Raw genomic sequence first — 21,250 nt, 5'->3', positions numbered from 1 at the left:
AGGTGTGTATGTTACCAGGCCAGCGGGGAAGCCATTCGTGGGCTCCTGGGGCTCTTCGGGTTTTCTGCCATCTGATTATCACTGAGAGCTCTCTGTGATAAAAAACAAAACAAAAACAGGACTTGTTAAGTAACATAAACAGAAATATTCTTGAGGGTCCTGAAGAGCTTCCATAGAATGTATTACATAAAGTAAATGTACTGTAAACTATGTTTCATGTTTCTTTTATATATTTTTTTTAAATCAATGCTTGATAAGGATTTCAGTGTTATTAAAATATTTATGAACTGATAAATATATATAATCTTCTTCTCTCTTCATCAATGAGTTGTCTGAACATTTTTGTCGGATCTGAATGAAACTGACTGTCAATATACTGATATTGTTACTGCGAATTAAAACTTAATAAAATAAATTATCCTTATCACTGCATATTTTATATAATACAGATAATACTATCATTACTAAAGTTTTACAAATTTCTCACCTCAAACTTGTTAATGAACTCAGCAAAGATACCAAAGAAGGCCTCTGTGTTAGTGGATTTGCCGTCTTCTCCAAAGTAAGAGGCAGTTTTACTGAATTCTTCCATCGACCTCTGTTGCAGGGACTCCAGAGACTGCATTGCTGGGTGGCTGTTTTCCAAAAAGTTCTACATACATGAGTCAACGAAAACAAATATGTCATTGACTCTCCTGCTACCTTATTCTTCTTTCCATGGGCCTAAACAACTTGCTGCTTTGGGCCTTTGGAAGATGTGAAGGATACACTCATGACAACAGCAAAGCGATCCTCAGCAGTCGCAGGCATCTTCTGACAGGCTGAGCGAATGTCCTGGATGGTTGCATGAAGGTCGTTCAGATCTGATATGATAGTCCTCTGGTTCACTGCAGACAAGGGTGTGTACACAATGGGAATATAGAAGTGAAACAAAAAACATGACGATAATAGCGAACAATAAGATAACTATAAATAAATCCTGAGTAGGTGCTCAATCTGTACAATGTCTTCACACTATGAAACAGAGATCAAAGCAAAGTATATCTACCTTTGGCTGCATGAAGAACCATGGTTAGATCTTTGGAGAAATCCAACACCTCAGGAAAGTGTTGGCATAATGACTTGACTAGGATATGCAGAAATGTCGACTTCCCATCCACTGTCCTTGTTGTGCTTAACTGCAGAGGACATGATGATCTATTAACTGCACATGTGGTGTGATGAAAAAGCAAAGAACAATCTCCCTGATCTAACCTGAAAACAGGACATCATGATTCTCAGACATTTTTCTTTCATAGCATTCATGTGTGCGTGGCTTACCTCTGTTAGGAAGTTGATCTTGAAGCCTGTTGTCTTGTTGCTTTTGGGTTGGCTGTTATTCAGGTAGTTTCCCATTGCCAGCACAAACTGAAAACAAAAGAATATAGCAGGCAGGACTTCACCTTCACAGCCAGTTATTTCATATCTGAACTTGAACCAAAAAAAAAAAAAAAAAAAAAAAAAAAATTACTTTTCAGAGTTCTCATTTACAGGTTGTTTTTTTGTTGTTTTTCCCTCTTATTTCCTATTTACTCCAAACTAAAAAATCCAGAAATTTCAGTTCCAGAAGAAACTGTAACTGGAAGTTTTACTGTTGCTCATATCTGACTGAAAAAAAACATCTCCCACAAAGCAGAGTTGTTTCGGGTTTTTTTTTTTTTTTGTTTGTTTGTTTTGCTTTTTTTTTTTTGGGTGAGAGTCTTTATATCTGTAAATCTGTAAACTATAATCATCAGTTTCAGAACAGTAGGTTACCTCCAGTATCTTAGCCAACTTCTTGCTAGTCTTCAGCTCCATGGAGGCCTTGTAGATACAGTCGTAGGCTCCCCTCAGCTCCTCTGTCTTCTCCTGCAGTGAGCACTTGAAGAGGAGGCTCTGCAGACGCGTCTTGTATTCTGGCACGGACAGCATCTAATGGCGAGCACACACAAAAAGAAAATAAGTGAGTCTGACACATGCAGAGGTCACCCACACAAAGACAAACCAAAAGCCCGTCCACTCCCTACCAGGACTGTACCTGCAGAACAAATTGGTCCGGCTCACTGAGTTTGCTGGGGTCCTGCCTGAACTCTTCGTACTTTTTGACTTCCTCAGCATCGGGGGCATACAGCAGCAGCTGTTTGATGTGGGACGGCTCCAGCCTGTCAGCAACCATGTTCATCAGGATCTGACGCAGCTCCCCAGGAGACAACTTGAGGTGGGCTATCAGGATGGCTAAAGGTAAAAACAAACAAGCAAAAAACCAACAAAGGGGACCATTTGGAATCAATATGCTTTCTATAATCATCTTCATCTACCATCTTTATTTAGCATAAATAGCACACTAATATTTGTGGCTCCTGGAGGAAGTTCAGGAGCCACTGAGAGTTTTTACCACTCGACCACTCGACCTCTTGATAGTATAGATAGATAGATTTTAAGCAAATTTCAGAACAATTTTCCAATAGCTGTTGTGATATTTCAATAAAAAGCAATAAATAACTCACAAAGGGAAATATAGGACTTCACCAAACACATTGGAACACAACATGAATGTCTGAAATACAATCCCAATCCATCACAAAGCTTTTGAGATACTTCAGTAAATAGATGAAAACTGTTTATGGATTATGGAAAACTTGGAGGATCAGTGGGATTCATCTCCTGAGAACCATGGATGCCTGTCATAGTAATGATTAAGTTTTTTATCAATCAAGACAGTCTAGTGAATAAAGCCACATAATATTGTGCTATGTAAAACTTACAGGCATTGTAAGCTTTCTTATGGGACAGAATTTCTATCACATCTTTCTTCTTGAAACTTTCTGGATGGGGGGAGGGCTCTGGAGCAGGAACTAAAGAGGGATCAGTAACGTGGTAAATACACGTTAGTGCACACTTTCATTTCAACATGGGTTTCTGTTTCTAGAGAAATGGCAAAAAGACACTTTAACTCACTTGAACTCTTCTGTGTCCCAAAGTGGAGCTCCAGATCCAGATACTTCACCATGTCATGCAGTTTATCATAGTCAGAATTTGCTCCAAGCTATCAAAGATATTCAAAATGGTGCTATGGAAATGATCATTTCATCAAATAACTTGCATAGTTTACATTTTTTAAATCTAGTTTTCTAAATACAATGTGTTGTATTTTAGGAGGTCAAAGCTCCCCAAGTCTGACACCCACACAACTCACCTGTCCCCAAATAGTCCCCTCTGAATTTTCCACTTGCTCCCAGCGCAGCCTCTTCACACTCATGTGGTTGGAGTCCATCCGGGACAAGGTGGGCCTCGGCAATGGTGGAGGGGAGCAGGGTGGGGGCAGGGGTGGGGGAGGAGGGGGCTCCATTTGCTCTGTGGGGTCTGACAGAGAGTGGGGGAGCGACTGGGGCTGACTTGGGCTATGGGATTGTTTATGGTGGGATGACTGGGATTGTGGCTGATGTTGGGACTGCAGCAGGTGATGTGAGGGCTGGGACTGTGGACGGGCAGTCTGGGTGGAGGACTGGACTTGGTGCTGTGGTTGGTGGTGTTGGGGAAGGGGCTGGAAAGTGGAGAGGGTGGGCTGATGCGGTTGGAGGGGCTGAAAGGTGGAGAGAAGAGGTTGGGGCCTGTGGGGCTGCTGGGGAGGGTGGATGACGTGAATCTGGTGTTGGTAATCCTGCGGAGGGGGCTGTGGGGTAATGTGGTGGATGTGGTGGATCTGAGGTGTGCTGGAGTGGTGGTGTGTCTGCTGGATGGAGTGGGGTCGCTGGGGAGAGGGCTTAGTCGGCTGTGGATGATGGGTTTGGTGGATCAGCTGCTCTTGGTGTCTCCCTTGAGGTGACACTTGGCTCTGATGATGCCCTTTAAGACTCCTGCGGCTCTGGTGTGAGTGGCTGTCTCGTTTTAGCTGGACTGGGAGAGAGGCAGGCTCCTGCTGGGCCTGATGCAGAAGCTCTGTGGAGGAGTGATGGGGTTTGGGTTGGTGCATCAGATGGGCTTGATGGAGCAGCTCTGTGGAGGAGTGGTGGGGCTGGGGCTTGTGCATTTGATGGAGAAGCTCATTGGATGAATGGTGTGGTTGACCTCTATGCATCTGGTGGGCTTGATGGAGAAGTTCTGTTGAGGAGTGGTGAGGCTGCATTTGCTGGATTTGGTGAGCCTGGTGCAGCAGCTCTGTTGAAGAGTGATGGGCCTTGGATTTGTGAATCTGGTGGAGCATTTCTGAAGAGGAGTAGTGGGCGTGGGCCTGTTGCATCTGCTGGAGCATTTCAGCAGATGAGTGGTGAGCCTGGGACTGCTGCAGCTGGTGGAGCATCTCAGCAGAGGAGTGATGGGCCGGGGCTTGGTGCATCTGATGGAGCATCTCTGCTGAAGAATGGTGGGGGTGGGGTCGCAGGCCCTGATGACTCTGGTAGACGCCCTCAGCGTACTGACCTTGTTGGTTGGGGTGGGCTGTCGCCTGGGGTGAGGGTTGGTGTGGAGGTGGGGCGGAACGAGACAGACGTCGGTGATGGTGACCTGGGTGGGCCTGCTGCGGCTGGCACATCATGTAGAGAGGATGGTTTGGGTGGTGATGGGCAGAATCTGGAGAGGGAAGCGGAGGTAAAGACTGGTGCAGTTGTTGAAGAGGAAGTGGTGAGTGGGATTTTGGTTGCGTTGGCTGGGTGGGCATTGAGTGGTGGCTCTGGTAAATCTGTTGAATCTGTTGCTGCTCCTCGTAGATCTGTCGTTCCTCATAAACTTTTTGTTCCTCATAAGCTTTACGCTCCTCGTAGGCTTTTTGTTCCTCATAAGCTTTACGCTCCTCATAGGCTTTTTGTTCCTCATAAGCTTTACGCTCCTCATAGGCCTTTTGCTCCTGGAAGGCCTGAAGCTCCTCAAATGCTTTTTGCTCTTTGTAGGCTTGGCGCTGTTCATATGCTTTTTGTTCCTGATAGGCTTGACGCTGTTCGTAGGCTTGTTGCTCCTGGTACATTTGTTGCTCCTCGAAAGCTTTTTGCTCCTCATACGCTTTCTGCTCCTCATAAGCTTTTTGCTGTTCATATGCTTGTCTTTCTTTGAATATTTTCTCCTTATAGGCCTGTTGTTCCTGGTAAGCCTGCTGCTCTTGGAACAGTTGTTGTTCTTCGTAGGCTTTTTGGTCTTCATAAGCCTGCCTCTCCTTGTATGCTTGTTGCTCTTCATAGGCTTGTCTTTCTTGGTAGGCTTTTAGCTCTTGAATAGTTGCATGGACCTGCATGTCTTCTTTTGTGGGGACCACTTTATGGAGTGAGTGGCGCTTAGGTGGTAGGTTACTGCGTGGTGGAGGTGGCGGAGGGGGTCCAGATTTCCGGCGTATGGGAACATATCTTCTTGGGGAGTGTTCAGGAGTGTAGCTAAGCTGTTGCTGCTGCTGTTGTTGTTGCTGCTGCTGTTGGTGCTGAGGCTGAGTCTGTGGAGGTGGTGGGGGTGGGGGTGGAGGAAGTGGGTCATTGAACTGAACAGGTGGGGGTGGAGGAGGGGTCATAGGGGGAGGGGGGATGTGGTCAGAGGAGGAGGAGTAAGTCAGGGAGGAAGCATTTTCTTCTCCACTGCTGCTTTGAACGTCACTCGGACTGCTCAATTCTGGGGCCAAAAATCCTCCATTTTCTTCTTCGTCCACCATCAACTCCTCCTCATTATCCTCATCCTCCTCATCTGGGAAGCCCATCTGCACAACATCCTGTTATCAACAGCAATACTTCATTAGCCGGTTCATGTCAAAATTGTACTTTTCATATTCATTGAGTTGATTAAAAGATTTCTCTAATAGATCTCCTGTATTTATCTGCAAGGCACAGTGAAGAAGTGAAATCATTTACCAAAAGTACACAACTGACATGCCACTGCAGTAATGACCGCTTGTGCACTTCTGTTTACAACTAAGATTAAAAAAAAAAATGAAAAATTTTACATCAAAATTAGCTACAGATTCACTCATAATGTGATCATCAAATGATTAGCATTAGCATTAATTTTAACACAACTTTATGATGGGCCTATTTCGCATGGCAGACATTCTTTCCATGTGCATTGTTGAGTGACTCTACCTCTTCATAGTCATTCTCAGGAGTCAGAAAGTCATCAATGATGGCCACCCTCTGTCCCAGCTGCTCACTCAGTGCATCCAGAAAGCGATCTGTGTCTTCTGAATGGGGCGGTTTGGAGAAGGTGTAACGTCGCTTGCTGCTGCGATGGACTGGAGGACTAGATGGGAAATCTACAGGCTCTGGAGGTGAAGGTGGGGGACTGTCCAAGCTGATGTAGGGATTAGACTCGCCACTGGTCTGGCTTGTCAGCCCTGATGGGTAGAACTGGGATGCAGGGGGGCTGGGCAGAGGCTCTGGCCAGGTTGTAGGGGGTGGAGGGCCTTTACGGCTACCTGCAACAAAGATGACAAATATACAGTTATATTAATGCCAGATAAACATCTGACAAATAATTTAAACTCCAATGCATCACAGAAAAGTCTCATTGCTAACTTTTAGAGTTTCATGAACAAACAGGCTGTCAATCACTTAAGCACAGTGAATTAAGCTTCGCATTCTTGGAAAAATGTCAATGTCTCCCAGGGGAACTAACCATTCCAGAAAACACATTTTTGATAAAGTGTGTGTTTTCTCGTTCCACTTCCACCATCACCATAACCTCTATATAAGCTCTATGAATGAACTCTACCTCCCTGACTGGAGGAAAGGGCATGCCTGTCTTACAGAAGGACAGCCATTGGCAGACAAAAATCGATCGGCAACTTGTTCCATCCTTGTTCCTTGTATGATCTCTGCTCTGACCCTGCACTCTCTTCATACACACTAAAGAAACACAAACTAATAACAGCCAGGTTGAGAAAGGAAAGACACAGAGACAGAGACACTGCTCTGCTGTATATTTATGTCCAATCTTAAATCATAAAAACCCCAGTTGATGGAAAATTCAAGGATTTTCAGCTGAAGCAGAAGTGGGTTGGCTGCCTTGGGATTCATCGTTCTTGCTCTGCAGGATATAGTTTGTTCCCCTTTTCTTCCACCATACCACTAAAACATTCACAATCTCGCTCATGCACACAGAAGTCGTTTTATACAATATATTGGATAAATTGAACTCAAGCTGCGCAGTTACGCAGAAATTTGTACTTTTGGCTACCTGTGTTAGCATGTATTGTAGGGGAGGCTGAGTGCGAAGGGGATTCCAGATCCAGCAAAGTCTCAGGGGCGGGTGGAGGGCGGCTCTTCAGAGACTTGGACCTCTTGGCTGAATACATGTTCTCCAGTTCAGCATACACTGCTGAAAGCTTTATGATGGAAATGTACAGAGAAACCAAAGTAAGACCTCTTTGTCCTTCCTGATAATGAATCCTGCTTTGATATTCACTAGCCTTCTTACATACATTAGTGAGATTGTTAGGAGTCTCGGGAAGGGAGGTACCGTCTCCTGACTGTCTCTCTCCTGGAGCCAACCTCATTCCTGTCTCCAGCATTGGCTCTGCACGGAGGCCTATAATGATGCATTCATTAGAATGACTCTGTCCGATGTTTATAGATGTTTAGACTGATGTTTGTTGCCAGCAACTGCAAACTCTTCGAACAGCTGACTGTATTGGATTTAGTGAGAGCTTATGATCGATTCAATATGTTAACTATTGGAGAATATAAAAAGTCTGAACTGATGCCAACCACAGTCCAGATTTAATAATTGAAAAGCATCAAACAGGATCATGATAGTGACCAAAATAGTGATGATGCTGATGTGGGCTGCTACTAATTTAAACAATGAGGAAAATAATAAAGATGTGTACCCATGCCCAAGTGTGTGCCAATGACCAGATCATCAGAGCTACGTCCCCTCACACTGCTCCTGTAGGTGTTCCCTGTTACCCTCATGGAGCTGCTACGGCGATGGGGTTCAGGGGCAACCTCAGGCTCCGGAGGTGGGGGAGGTGGTGGTGGTGGTGGGGGTGGAACTGGAACACACACACACACATTCAGTGCAGAGGAAGAGGCAAACAGTGTATCATTACAAGCTGCAGCACCTTGATTGCACTTTACTGAACTAGACCAATTGTCCATTTCAAACTAAATTCTCTTTCCATTCATACAAAGAAAACCCCTAAAAGTAACACACAAACAAAGTAATTAAAAATAAATAAACAAATTAATAAAGGTGTACACACACCTGGTGGTTTGTATCCGAGAAAGCGGGAGATCTTGCTCTGGCAATGTTCTTGCTCCTCGTATGTCAGCAGCTGGTAAACAAACTGCCAGATCACCTGTTTGGCTGGCGTATCCAGCACCGGGAACACATCCACGATCAGAGTGTCGACATTCCTGTTACCAAACAAACACAGGCGAGGTGACACAGGTCGCCAGGCTGTCCGATCTGAAGTCAACAATAAGCTCACATTCCCAGCTATCCATTTATGACAATGCAATAAAAAAAAAAAAGAGAGACACGCCATCTTACACTTACAGGCCAGTTAACCCACCAATGTCCTGCTTCCACACAACGAATTAAAAATATGAATTTCCTGTGTAACTTTAGTAGAAAATAATCAGTCTTTAGCCTCCTTGTTCCTGTTTCCAAAAATTTCACATTCATCATCTCATTCTTACTATTTCTTCGCACTCCCTCCTTCGTCTGTCCCAATGTCCTTCCCAGCCCCTTACTCACCTGTGTTGGAAGAAGTTCTCCAAAGCCTTGCAGATGGTGTACCTCTCCTGGATGGTCAGGAGGTGCTCCAGCTGCTGCCCGAAGGTCCGGCCCTGAACCCTGATGCTGGGAGGCAGAATCTCTGCCACCCACTGCAGGGAGCTGAGCGCAGGAGACCGGGCACGTTCCGTGGAAACACCACCCCCTGTGAGGTCCTGTTCCGCCAGGGTGAAAGTAGGCGGCCCATCCTCCACCACCAGGGTGGGCATGGCACCACTGCCCTGCAGCATGGACACCACCTTCTCATGGGAGGAGGTCCTACAGGCAAATTCATGGAATGCATGGAGACACATATAGACATACACTGGGGGGGTAACCTTACAATTAAATGAACCAAAATAATTATTTTGTAGAAAAAAAAAAACTGCATTCTACAAACTAATTCTGATACAGCCATTACCCTTTACTTTGGCCCTTTTACCCTTTACTTTGCTGTCATATTAAGTTAAACATTTGTAATTTTGATGTGGGTGCCAGCTCAACCTCATGTCCAGTCCGTTAAGAAACAGGATGCGGTCTCCTGGTTTTAGACCTGCCTTGTCTGCTGGGCTGCCTGCAGAACAGAAAAGAGTGAGCGAAAGAGACATCATAATATGTGTTACTGTGGAGAAACTATAGTTACTCACACCAACTTCTGTACACACTCACGTAAGAACAGACACATTTTAAACTTACCAGGAATGACAGAGTCAATCCACACTGGAGCATGGCCTCTGAGCGTGAAGCCAAAGCTCATGTTGCCCTTGCACACCCTCACTGTCCTGAGGAGACACATTTGAGACTTTAACCAGAGGCCACTAGATGTAATAATCATGTCACAGTGAAGACAAAGCAGGCTTAAGTAAGAGTTGATCAGTCATTACTCGAACTGAGTACACATTACATGTGTTGAATGGGACAACAAGGAGGAGATCAGTATCACTGACAAGTTCCTGGGCCCACCATGAAACGTGGAGTTTCATTAGATAAATCTCCATATTCAGCAGAATACTTTAAAGTCATATCCTGCATGAACAGCCCTACTTAAATATGGATAATACATTTCCTGAGAGCTGTATAACATCTTCATAAGCCGGAGTCACTGAAGAAATCGGCAGATATTTGGCAGTTTATTCCTACAGTTTAAAGAGATGATTGGGATCCTAGCAGAGAGGAAACTGATGTCATGTCATATAGAAACATCAGGAACCAGACAGAGGGACAAAGTGCACAGAGACCCATCACAGTATTTTGTGTGTGTCAGGGGCTTTGATCAATTTGATCGAGGGAAGACAAAAATATTATTCTTCTTTGAAAATTAAAAAAGGCACAAGATATTGCACATTGTTGCTTGAAGATCTGTGGCTGAAGGAAGGTCATTGCATGCAAATGGGATGACCAGACAAATAAAACTATAATGTTGCCATCAGTGAGTAATTAACACAAACCTGCAGTTGGTGGTGGTCGTGCCACTGGAGTGGCCAGCTATGAGTGAGGTAGTCTTGCGCATGCCTCGGGCAGGGGGTGCCACACCTTCCTCTGCGTGGGTGCGCGGCACTGAGCTGGCACGGGTGGAGACCAGGAGGCGTTCAGGATGATCCTCACTCCTGCTGCGGCGAAGGCGGTTACGGCTGGGGTCACTGAAACTCCGACCACCCTTGAGCCGGCTCATCAGGCTCTGGGAAACCACCTCATCAAAACGCTCACGGTGCTTCTTGGGAATGAAGATCCTGGCAAACATTGTTGAACCAGAGTCAATCTCAGCTTGACTAATAACACTATCAGAACACAGATACGGTGCAGCTTCCAGTTCAGCTTCCCAAAGGACTAAATAAAAATCACATCAAAGCAGCAATTTCAGCCAAAGTCCACCAAATCCAAGAGTTCTATCAAGCCTCAATCGTCCAAAGCCTCCAAAAAACATAGATTCTTGATCTGATTACGTATTGTTCCAGCGGCAGGATCCACTTAATTGGTTCAAAAATAGTTCAGCCCATATTGCCTCATGGGAGGGCCGAAGCAGGGAGAAGGAGAGACTGGTCCAGCATTACCTTGTGCGTTTCAGTGAGATGGGTGTGTGTGTGCGCCGAAGAGAGAAGGAATGAAAGCGATAAGGGATGAGTGCTGTTCTGTGGTCCCATCACATCAGAAGCTGCCGGTAAGCATCTTCATGTCAGTGACAGCTCACAGCTAATATGCAAAGAGGATGAAGCACAGCACAAGATCCACCTCTGGGAGAAAGAGCTACACCTCCTCTAAGACTGCTGCTCCCCCCTCCCATTATCGATCTACCAATGTCTTTTGCCATCCTGGGATAAGTTTGCGATATCTAGTGAGCTCCAGTGACGGATTTGCCATCTTCATTTAGTCTGGTCTGTGATACATAGCTATAGATGAAAAGAAAGTATCTTATAATTAAGGGCCAACATGCATTGTAACTATTTCAAATTCTGTAACAAATGCATCAAAGAGCTGTGTTTCATTTGAACAAGCTGACTGAGACATAGTGGCAAAATTGGTATTGCTGCCTCTGCTATGTCAGATTTCTCCTTTGTGTGAGTTTGTGGGATAAAAAATGGGTTTGATTCCCAGAACTAAAGCTCAAGTTGGAAATTTACCACTGATGTTTCAGACTGCTTGACAATTGTAGTCCCATTAAGTTGTCTTGCAACTCTGTTGTCTGCTGCACGCAGTTTATTTTTGGCCAATTATCTCTGAGAGTAAGAAAAATACAAAACAAAACAAAACAACAGAAATGACCCAGAAATGTACAAAATGTTTTTAAGTGTTTCAGGGCGTTTTTCCCTTAAATATAGGACACCTTCTCCCTGTGTCTTATCAGCAGGTCTACACACACATATATAATCAGACCACCATCTCACACATTGGGTACACAGACACACACACACCCCATTTATCCCTTTTCTCATTTGCATATTTCTCCCCATCCCACACACAAAACGATGCTGCTGCCATCTTCGACACAAACATCTCTCCCTCTCTCTCTCTCTTCAACATGAGTCTCTTGGGTGATTCCACTGAGCTGAAGAGAAGAGAGTGCTTTAGTTTTTAGAGTGTACCGGTTCTGTGCATCCATACAGACAGCACAAAACCTCAGTTAAATGCCACTGTTGGGAATAACGCTCGGGAGTGCAGTTTGGTTTACAAAGGTGTTGCAGTCCCGTTGCAGGTACATTTGGGAACATTTTTAGGAGGCAATGATTAAAGGATTATCTCGTTTGGTAGTTTCATGTAAACGTACTGCAAATTTTGAGTTTGCAGTACATATGATGCATAACCTGGGCTGCCTCCACACAAACAGTTATAATCCTAAATTTAAAACAGGTAACAGATTATTACCTCTCTGGGGTTTTTAAGCCTATGAGAAATTTCGACTCACGAAATTCTCAGGCTTATGCAACTATGCGTACACTCTCAGACACACACACGCACATGCACATGCACGTGCACACGTGAAAACATCGCTGTAATTACAGCTTTACCAGACAACCTCACATTGATCCAATACAAATCAGGTCATACATTCTAATGCTTTAAATCCAAGTTAAACCACTTGCAAAACAGCTAACGATTGCGTTCCTTATCTATAAAGATAATGTTGTCAACACAGCCATTGTTTTTAGTAATGCTAGAGCTCTTTCAAATGGATCACACATTTATAAAATGATAGCACAATATAATGCAAGTGTAACTGTCCCAAACGATATTAGTACAGTTTGTCGCTACCACAGTCCTTCCTGGTCTACCATCGCAAGGTGCATATCAGAGAGCTGGATGCCTGAAGAAATGTGTGAATTCTTAATACTCAATATACACCTTTAAATAGCTTTAGAGTTTTATGATCCAAAACAGACAAAAAAAAAAAAAGCTAAGACCGAAGACCTGAGTGCATCAGTGGGGTTCCACAGGGGAAAATTATGGGTGAAACCCTCCCACCCAGTGTTTTCATCACTAAAGGGATAATTGCCTCTGTAGGACTTTTATGTGCTTACTAAGGATCCAAAAAAGTAGAAACCCAAGGGAATCCGAGTATCTAGGTGATAGTGATTAAGTACTCTGGCTTGCTCATGCTGGAAAAGACAGCTAACATTTAACCTGAGGGCTAGATTGTTCTCATCTGCCATACCAGGCTGCTCTGTGGAGCTAGTTGGAGGGTCCGTTTTCTATAGCACAAAGAGTGTGGGGATTATGGTTAGAGGCCTCTTGTTCCAATAGAAAATCCACAATTTTATAAAAGACAAATAGAGCGCGACAGAAATTAGTGAGCGAAAGCCCAACAGGCAGACAGACAGAACCGATCTGAGGTATGGAAATCCAACAGAGCGGCAGAGAGAAAGTGGAGAACTTGAGCTGTTTCTAGGCCAGGGTCATGAAACTTCTGGGAATGAAGCTGGCTATTCTGTGCTATTTAGGCCACAGAACTTTTCTGAACAACACTCATACATCAAAATTACAGTTGGACAGCAGATAGGGAAAACGAAGCCAACTACTGACCCCCGTTCATCATTCCCAATAACTTTCTAGCTTGTTTCACTGTGCTGTCATGCTATGATCGAAGTGAAAGACACTTGTTACTTGTCAAATCTTGTAACCCAGCCAAATCATGTGAGTAGAAACTTCACAACCTCTTCCATTGAAGTTAGATGTAGGCCTTGGGATGCCCTCAATTATAAGGAGGGCAAGAGGAGTCTATAATTAGGTCCAAAGGAGGGATGGATAAGGGACACAGCGCACAGAGAGATGAATGCAACTACAATCAACTAACTCATTGCAGGAGCCATTATTGTCAGACCCACTTCTGATCAGTCAATTTGACAGTCAGAACACAAAGCGTATTTTGATACACAGTGGAATTAAAAAGTATTCAAACAATCTCCAGTTTTCACATTATGTCGCTGATGCTTTAGCCAAATTTAAAGACGACACAAATGTGAGTCTTTTTAGATGCTGGATAAGTGTAAAATTATGATGAATGCAAACTTTGAGAGAACAGAGAGAAGCTGCACAGCAGTATAACATAAATTTACGGAACAATTCAGCAGAAACACATAAAGTCAGATGAGCACTGTGCTAAGATCAAAAGAAAAGCATCATACCTAAAGTGTCTGGAAAGGCTCCTATCCCTTCCCATGGCTCTTCGGGGATTTGAGGAAGTGACTGAGCTCAGTTAAACAATGCAAACGCCTCCCTTCTATCTTGGTGAGTCCCCATCTAGTTTGAACATCCAACTCTCCCGGACAAAGGGGAAAGAAGAGAAAGATGAAGCAGTTGTCCTGGATCTCAAAAGCGCTTGCTGCAGACTCGGAAAGCAGCCAGATGAAGAAAGAGAGGGAATAAAAGAGGAGGGAGCAAACTATAAGTGTGGCTGTGGTTCACATCCCTCCACACCTCCAAAACATCCTCAGGCAGCATCATCAGCTGTTCTCCAACTTCATGTTTGGGGCAGTACTCATCCCTTTTTCCCATCTTGTATTCCCTCACTCTTCAAATACCAAAGAAATCGGGGTCAAGGTCGGGCTTGTCTTCTCAGTTGCAACCACAGGACAGTCCTCGTCACTCAGTCATCCATCATTTGGCAGCAAGAGATTGTGAGTGACAAATCATTTCTTCTCTCAGTGGAGGAAGGAAGAGAGAGTGAGATGAACAGAGGAGTAAGTGAGGAGGGAGAGAGGAGAGAAATTGAGAAGAGAGGAGAGTCCCAGTGGAATTATATAGGCAGGTCAGTACAATGAGTGCGTGTGCATGTGTGTGAACCAACAATATGCACAAGTGAACCTGCAGTCACTGGCAGTCACGTCTGAATGACACACGCTCACAAAATTTGTGACTAATTTCTGCATGTTTGACAGCATCCCTTCAAATCTCCGTCAACACTTCCACCCTAAACAGCTTCCCTAACTCCTAAAACATAAAAGAAATGAAACACTTCAGCATTACATGATTTAAAATTATAAAAGCACTGTGTTCCTGTCCCTGGACAGAGTGCCTTAGTCTTATTATTTCACCTCACTGAAGTCTCTGCAGACTCAGTATCCAAGGCCTACAGTTCCCTATAATTACATTCAATTACCAAAACATAACAGAAAAATATGAACAAAAGAGCTAATTGGTGTTCCAAGATTTTCTCTGATGACCCTAAAAACATAATCATTTGCATAACTTTCAAGTGTTCAAGCACTTACTAACCCCTGGGTTTTAGAGCCATTTAAGAATCGACATCGGCGAATGCGTCAGAAACCAAAGAGAGAATTTATTAAAAGAAATAGGCTGTTTAAAAATAGAACACATCCCGTGGGAGAGCGAGGCAAATCGGTGAGGGGACAGAGACAGAGTAAACCGAGTGTGGCCCAGCTGGTCAGGTTTTACAAGGAATAAGGAAAAAAAAATCCTGTTAGCTGCACATCACATCCTCTCACAAGACCCTTTATTATTGGATGTAGGCGTTGTGGGTAGGAAAGCGCGTGCGACCCAGGAAGTGACAGTGATTGCGGCCCGACAGTTCCAGTAGCAGCCACATCGATTTGCCACATCTCAGACAACAACACTGGCACCCAGCTCATGATAAAACACACCAACAATCTTTCATGTGATTGATTTCGTATGATATGTGGTCTGGTTCATTCAGTGGCTTATGTTTCAGTAGGGAGACAGCTGTGATGAGGTGGGAGGAAGTTTAGGAGCCACTGAATTGGAATGGACACAAAGAAAACAATCATTATCAGCCTCTCTCTAACTTCAGTCACACTCGTTTAAGGTGTTAGCATGTGAGCATATGCTTAGCTAAACTAGAGACAAAGTAGCTCTGATGCTGACAAAAATGGAATTAGCTATGTGGTTATAAACCAAAAGATTTAGATCGATTTAAAGTCCGAACAGATGATGAAAAGTTAAGAGATTGCCCAAATTACTCATGCCTTGGGTGCATACTAAATTTCTAACTCGGATATCACTGGGAGTTTTTAATGAGCTGCACAATTGTTCATATGAAAGAAATAATCCTTGTCAAAATTTTCTGTGAAAATAAAATGCTCGTCATATCTCAGCATGGACCAAAGTAGTGCACTAAATGACAATGACATCTCACATCTCTGCCCTCCGTGGAATCAGGCCACTAGCACAACTAGGAACTAAAACGTGGCCTTCAAACATCTCTATGAAAGATATCATCCACAAACAATCCTCTTAGCTTCAGAAACACCACCCAGAGGCAACTGGAGTCAAAAACTCCCCAAGTCTGCTGCCAAAGACCTGATCACAAGACTGAGGGGAAAACATTTCAAGCTTTTTGCAGTGTGGGATAGCATGGGATATAAACACATCTTAATAGCCTGCAAGATTTAAATTGTCTCACTGACTAAAAAGACATTTATTGTTGCACAAAATTACAGTTCAAACACTGCTGGCAGAGACACAAAGAAGAGAAAATTTTGTAAATCAAAGCCTTTCAGGGACACAACACACATGACCCATCAGGATGGAACTATGGGTCATTCAGCTGTTAAAGTTGATTTATCTGAAGGCTTATTTAGACTCTTATTACGAGAGTTATATTACTTTCTCTCTGCCTGGATGTGAGAAAATCAACTAAAATAGTTCCCAGCCCTCTGTGGATACAGCTAATGCATAATTAATGGGACTCCTGTGCAAGACAAACATTACAAAGCATTTTACAGGAAGCTTTCTAACGAAGGAAATGTGCAATCAAAGCTTTGGCACCGACAGCTGTGTCAAAGCAAACTGCAACGGTGAGACAACATTTTTATTTTTCATCTAGAGGGAAAACAGATTTTGCCGGTGACTCAGAAATGAATAACTGGCAAAATCCAAATAATTGATTCTCAAAACAATGATAGTATGTAATTCTTTGCCTGCACAATAGTTCACCAATCATGGGTGGCCATGTAAGACAATTTGACATCAAACTTGGTCAACAATCATGTGCTACATAAGATAGAATATCTGCAAATTCACAAGATTGTTTTCCAGTACTCACCTGAGGCAGCAGTTCATAATTTCTTCCAGCATAAAACTTCAAAGCAGGTACAGTTTGCAAGTGTGTGAGAACCAGTTGTGTGCATGCAGTCGCAGTATCTTTTTCCGTTTCTGTGTGTGTGCATATCTCAACCACCAGCAGCAAAGTGGCTGTAGCAGTTAGGAGCTGTATGCAGAGGAGGGAATAAAGAGGACCCAGTGATGGCATCCACCAAAAAAAAAAAAAAAAAAAGGTACATATATCAAAGAGTCTATCACAACTGAGAAGGTGTGTTAAGAAAGAAAGGGACCAGACAAAGAGAAAGCCAGTGTGAAAGGAAAAGAGAGAAGGGGGAGATAAGGGAACTGAGAAAAGAGGTGCAGTGTGCTTTTGAGTTTTGATTTTCTGATCAATGCTGAGGAGGGTGAAATGTAATATTCATCGGTGAATTTCTAACTGTACCCTCATGTACTCTTCCTGAGAGGAGAGATGGAACAAAATGACATTCAAGTGTGGGGGACAGCAGTCGATGTTTGATGTCAAATCAAAGTTTTTCACATGTCCCCTTGGTGTACACTTCCCCCATATTTCAAAGTAAAATGCTGAGGAGAGTTTTTAAAATATTGATTTCATAAGGCAATTAAGCAGCTTTTCCTCCCTTGCTGGTCCTGTTGTTATGTAACATTGTGCAGTAAAGTAAATCCTGGAGCTGAAGTGTATATTTAACGCACCAGACTATAACACTCCCTATTGTACTTCACCATACGAGCCCTCATTAAATAAGCTATTATGAGAAAAGAGCTGACTATGTACAACAGAGCTAAGGTCCTAATTTATCGAGAACCATTTTGGCTTGGTGGGAATTAGTTACTAGGCTGTTAATAAACTCCCATCACTTGTTTTTTTTGAGGTTTTACATCTAGGGGTTGCAGAGATGCCATCATTTACAGAAGCTACCTGACGCTGTCAATCAGCTGCTGATGGTCCTCTGTGATCAGGATATCAGGTAGGGCCTCAGCCAGACTCTCCACATCCCTTTCAGCGGCATATTGCTTCAACACCTCAAACAGCTGTTCCTTCACATCTGGCTCCTCTCCAAGCACTTCCTCCACCTTGCAGACAAAACAAGTCACATATGCACAAGTACAATAAAGATCACAATATAACAATCACATGACATTATTCTGAGACGGAATATATTTTGCAGTCACCTTCTTATTGAACTCCATGGCTTTGTGGGCTCGACTCTCCCTGACACTGTCGCCGCTCTGTGACAGCACCCTCATACTGCTGCTCAGGCGCTTTGGCCGTCGGGCCATACTTAGCACGCCCAGACGCAGAGGACGGCCCTGAGCTGCTTTGATCATGGCTGCTGCTGTTTCGTGATGCTTTACCGGGATCCCGTTGACCTCCATGACGTAGTCCCCGGCCTTTAAACCGCTGCGACCGGCCGGACCGTTGGGCATGCAGTCCTCCACCATAAGAGGGCTGTCTCCAACTATGGTGAATCCAAAACGGCCATCTGGGCCAGGGGTGATGTCAATCTGAAGGGGAAGTGACAGGATTGATTGTTATTTTCTATTTCTGTGGGGTTTTTTTTCCATCAATGTATAAGTTATAAAAATGCAGATTATTGATTGGCATATGACCTGTTCAATTCGTGACACCACTCCAATGCTGGGTGGGACGGTCTTTAGGGTCTGAGCGAGGGCAATTAATGCTGGCGTGCTGAGGTTGGTCACATCCTGGCCCTCAATGTCCACCACCTGGTCTCCTGGCTGCAGGCCAGCCAGGTAGGCACTACTGCCCTCTACCACAGATAGGATGTAGCTGGGCCCAGTGCCACCGAGCCGGAAACCAAAGGCCTCTGGCCAGTTCTGATTGGTGGCTGGGAGACCAAGGTCTGGAGCATGGATGGAAATATAAAACTTTGACAGGTTGAAATGAATAATTACTGTTTTTAAGAGATTTTTGGAAGGTATTTCTACATTAAAATCTACAACTGATGCTGGTTACCTGTTTGAAGGATTTGTAGGTCATCTTCTGGAACAAGGCGTTCATATACAGAGAACCAGGTTGTGACAGTGAAATGGAGATCAAATGGGCCATTGGTTTAAATAGGGCACCTCTGTGATTGAGCTACTGCACCAGGTACACTACTCTATGTAATGAGGCCACAGAAGTCAAGTAAAAAAGTTATCTCAGAGATTTGTCCTTTTCTACAGGTTGAATGTTGGTCAAACTAAAGCAGATTGAAGGGGTTATTTTTGTCTACTGGTATCAACCCCACATGTTGAACTGATGCCCTTCCCCTGGTCACTGGCCTCATTCTACTGTGGCAGAAAACATCCTGACAGGGTCATTTGACTTCATTTCCTCTCATCTACAACCATGTAGATATGCAAGAAATTATATGAAACAGTTTGTCTCCTTAAGATATCTCACTAAGCCCTCCAACCTTACCAAGATCCTCTTCAGCACTTATACCTCCCCTTGGTTTTAGGGTCAGGGCACAAAATGGAAAAATAAGCCTAATTATATAATTTATGTCAGTTTTCGTCAGCAAAATACTATTAATAACATAATCACACAAGTGGTACTGGCTCTCCTATTGAGAATTCTTATAATGCCTTGAGCCAAAAGGTGCAACATTGAAATATCATAAAACCCTAAGCTACACAAGTAATTATATGATATCATCTATCACACCACCTGCACCAAAATGTTAGATTTGTCTTCTGAGAATCCTCAAAAGCGGAGAAAGATGTAGACAGCAAAAGTAAGACTAAATTAGAAGCACAAAGCAAAAAAAGCGGAAGTATAAAAGTCTGTAGACGACTTTGCCAAGAAATGTAGAAATGTCAGATCTGCTTCAGTACAGAAAAACACAGTCAGATATTGCAGGAGCACAGGGCTAAATATTCAGGGTAAGATGTGGCTGAGTGAATGAAACATATCACACCCAAAGATTCATAGAACCACAGAACTCGTTTCAGCCTGCTGAAGAAAAACGTCAAACTGTAGTTGATTATTGATCTAGAAATCACTGACACAGAGCTCTGGATCATAGCCCCTTCTCTTCACGAGAACACGAGAAGCACTCTGAGGACTATCAAGACTTCTTTTTTGTCCTGTTCTCTCATTGCTATACGACCCAGTTACACAATCTCATCTTTTCACTCCAAGCTCTCTGTGACACTAAGTCTTCCTCTGGCAGATGGAGGAGCTCAGCAGTTCAGGAAAATGTTGCAAAATTATTTACATAAAAATTGTGAGTAAAGGAAGAAGAAGAAAAAAAAAAAAAAAGACTTACAGAAATCTTTGGAAGCACTCCGGGTCCCAGACTTGCTCTGGCGCAGGGAGAAGCGGCCCTTTCTGCTCAGGAAACGCCTCATCCTTGCCCGGCTTGCGGCAGGGCACGTTCCAGCCAGCCTCCCTTCACCCCCAGCCGGGGGGTTAGACACAGCCAAAGAGTGCCCTTGGACACCTTTGTGCTGCTCCTCACCTGAGCTCACGTCCTCCAAAAGCCTCTGCCCAGCTAGGCAAGTAAAGCGTACCTAAAAGGTCACATCTGTAGGTTTTATAGGCCAATTCCTCCTCCTGTTCTTAATCAGAGAACCAGTGGCCTGCAGCTTAAAAGAGAGAGGCCAGAGGAGAGGGGAGAGCGTCTGAAAGTAAGGCTCTCCATCCTGGATGAGGCAGACCAGCCTCAGCCTCACTCCAAACCCTATAGCTGAGTGATGATCAGAAAACTGGGACACGCTCACTTGGTCCTGAAATGGTTCTTTGCAAGAAAAGGTACTGCGAAGCCCCATTTTTCTATAAATACCTCTCCCTCTCTCTCTCTCCCACCCTCTCTCTCCGTCTCCCTCTGTCACTTGTGTGGATGGGGCCTCTCACAGGGCTGAAGAGTGACCCAGAAACTGTATGTTGTACCAGCCAGGGACACTTCTCTGATTAGAGCGTCCGTGTTGACCTCAGTGCTGGAGAACCAGTTATAAAGATGTAGCCTGCACATTTGCTCAAGGTGACACCAAGTACAGCAGTGTTTCAGCAAAGCTGCAGCAGAGCCAATCAACCACGGCGAATTTAACGAAGAGAAGATAAACTTCACAATCTGGTTTTGCCATGCATCACTTGGTACGAGCCTAAGGAAATAGCCATGAGTCCCAGAGGAGGCTGGAGCAGTGGGTACTTCTTTACTTGGCAAATGTGTGGGCTTTCACAGCAGGTAGGGAGGTGAAAAAAGACAGCAAAATAAATCACTTATCCTACACACATAACCTCAGTATGGAACAACAGAAAGAAATGGACTGGTAATAAAGTATTTTCAATAGTTTTCAGAAGTTGTTGTCAGTGGGAATAATTTCCTGTACTAGACTGGAGTAATCTCCCAATTACATAAGTATTTGCCTGCCACTTTAGATCAAGAACAATAAGGATATACAAAGCATCTTTGCAAATTCTAATTGCAAGTGCATTAAATGGTAACATATTAAAGGATCAGCTATCACCTGGAAAAGCAAGGCATTAACAAAGATAGCCTTAAGT

At 43.9% G+C, this 21,250-nt stretch overlaps 1 protein-coding gene across 1 annotated transcript; it reads right to left on the bottom strand.

Annotated features, from left to right (window-relative positions):
• Positions 1-11: 11 nt before the first annotated feature.
• grid2ipa (glutamate receptor, ionotropic, delta 2 (Grid2) interacting protein, a) lies at positions 12-20,094 on the bottom strand. Its single transcript, XM_029508015.1, has 24 exons — positions 20,013-20,094; positions 18,349-18,695; positions 17,911-18,243; positions 17,657-17,811; positions 10,155-10,436; positions 9,403-9,488; positions 9,211-9,280; positions 8,689-8,985; positions 8,194-8,345; positions 7,817-7,981; positions 7,409-7,515; positions 7,165-7,312; positions 6,072-6,403; positions 5,460-5,704; positions 3,208-5,384; positions 2,977-3,057; positions 2,784-2,873; positions 2,057-2,253; positions 1,795-1,950; positions 1,321-1,407; positions 1,049-1,178; positions 769-887; positions 488-652; positions 12-92 (listed from the first exon to the last, which is right to left on the bottom strand). The coding sequence occupies exons 1-24, from the start codon at positions 20,092-20,094 to the stop codon at positions 12-14; spliced, it is 6,084 nt and encodes a 2,027-aa protein (XP_029363875.1).
• Between the last annotated feature and the right edge of the window lie 1,156 nt (positions 20,095-21,250).

This window comes from Echeneis naucrates, chromosome 8 (assembly GCF_900963305.1).
Source record: "Echeneis naucrates chromosome 8, fEcheNa1.1, whole genome shotgun sequence".
Classification (NCBI taxonomy): Eukaryota; Metazoa; Chordata; class Actinopteri; order Carangiformes; family Echeneidae; genus Echeneis; species Echeneis naucrates.
The sequence above is the reverse complement of the archived record's forward strand: the minus strand, read 5'-3'. Positions and strand labels throughout refer to the sequence as shown.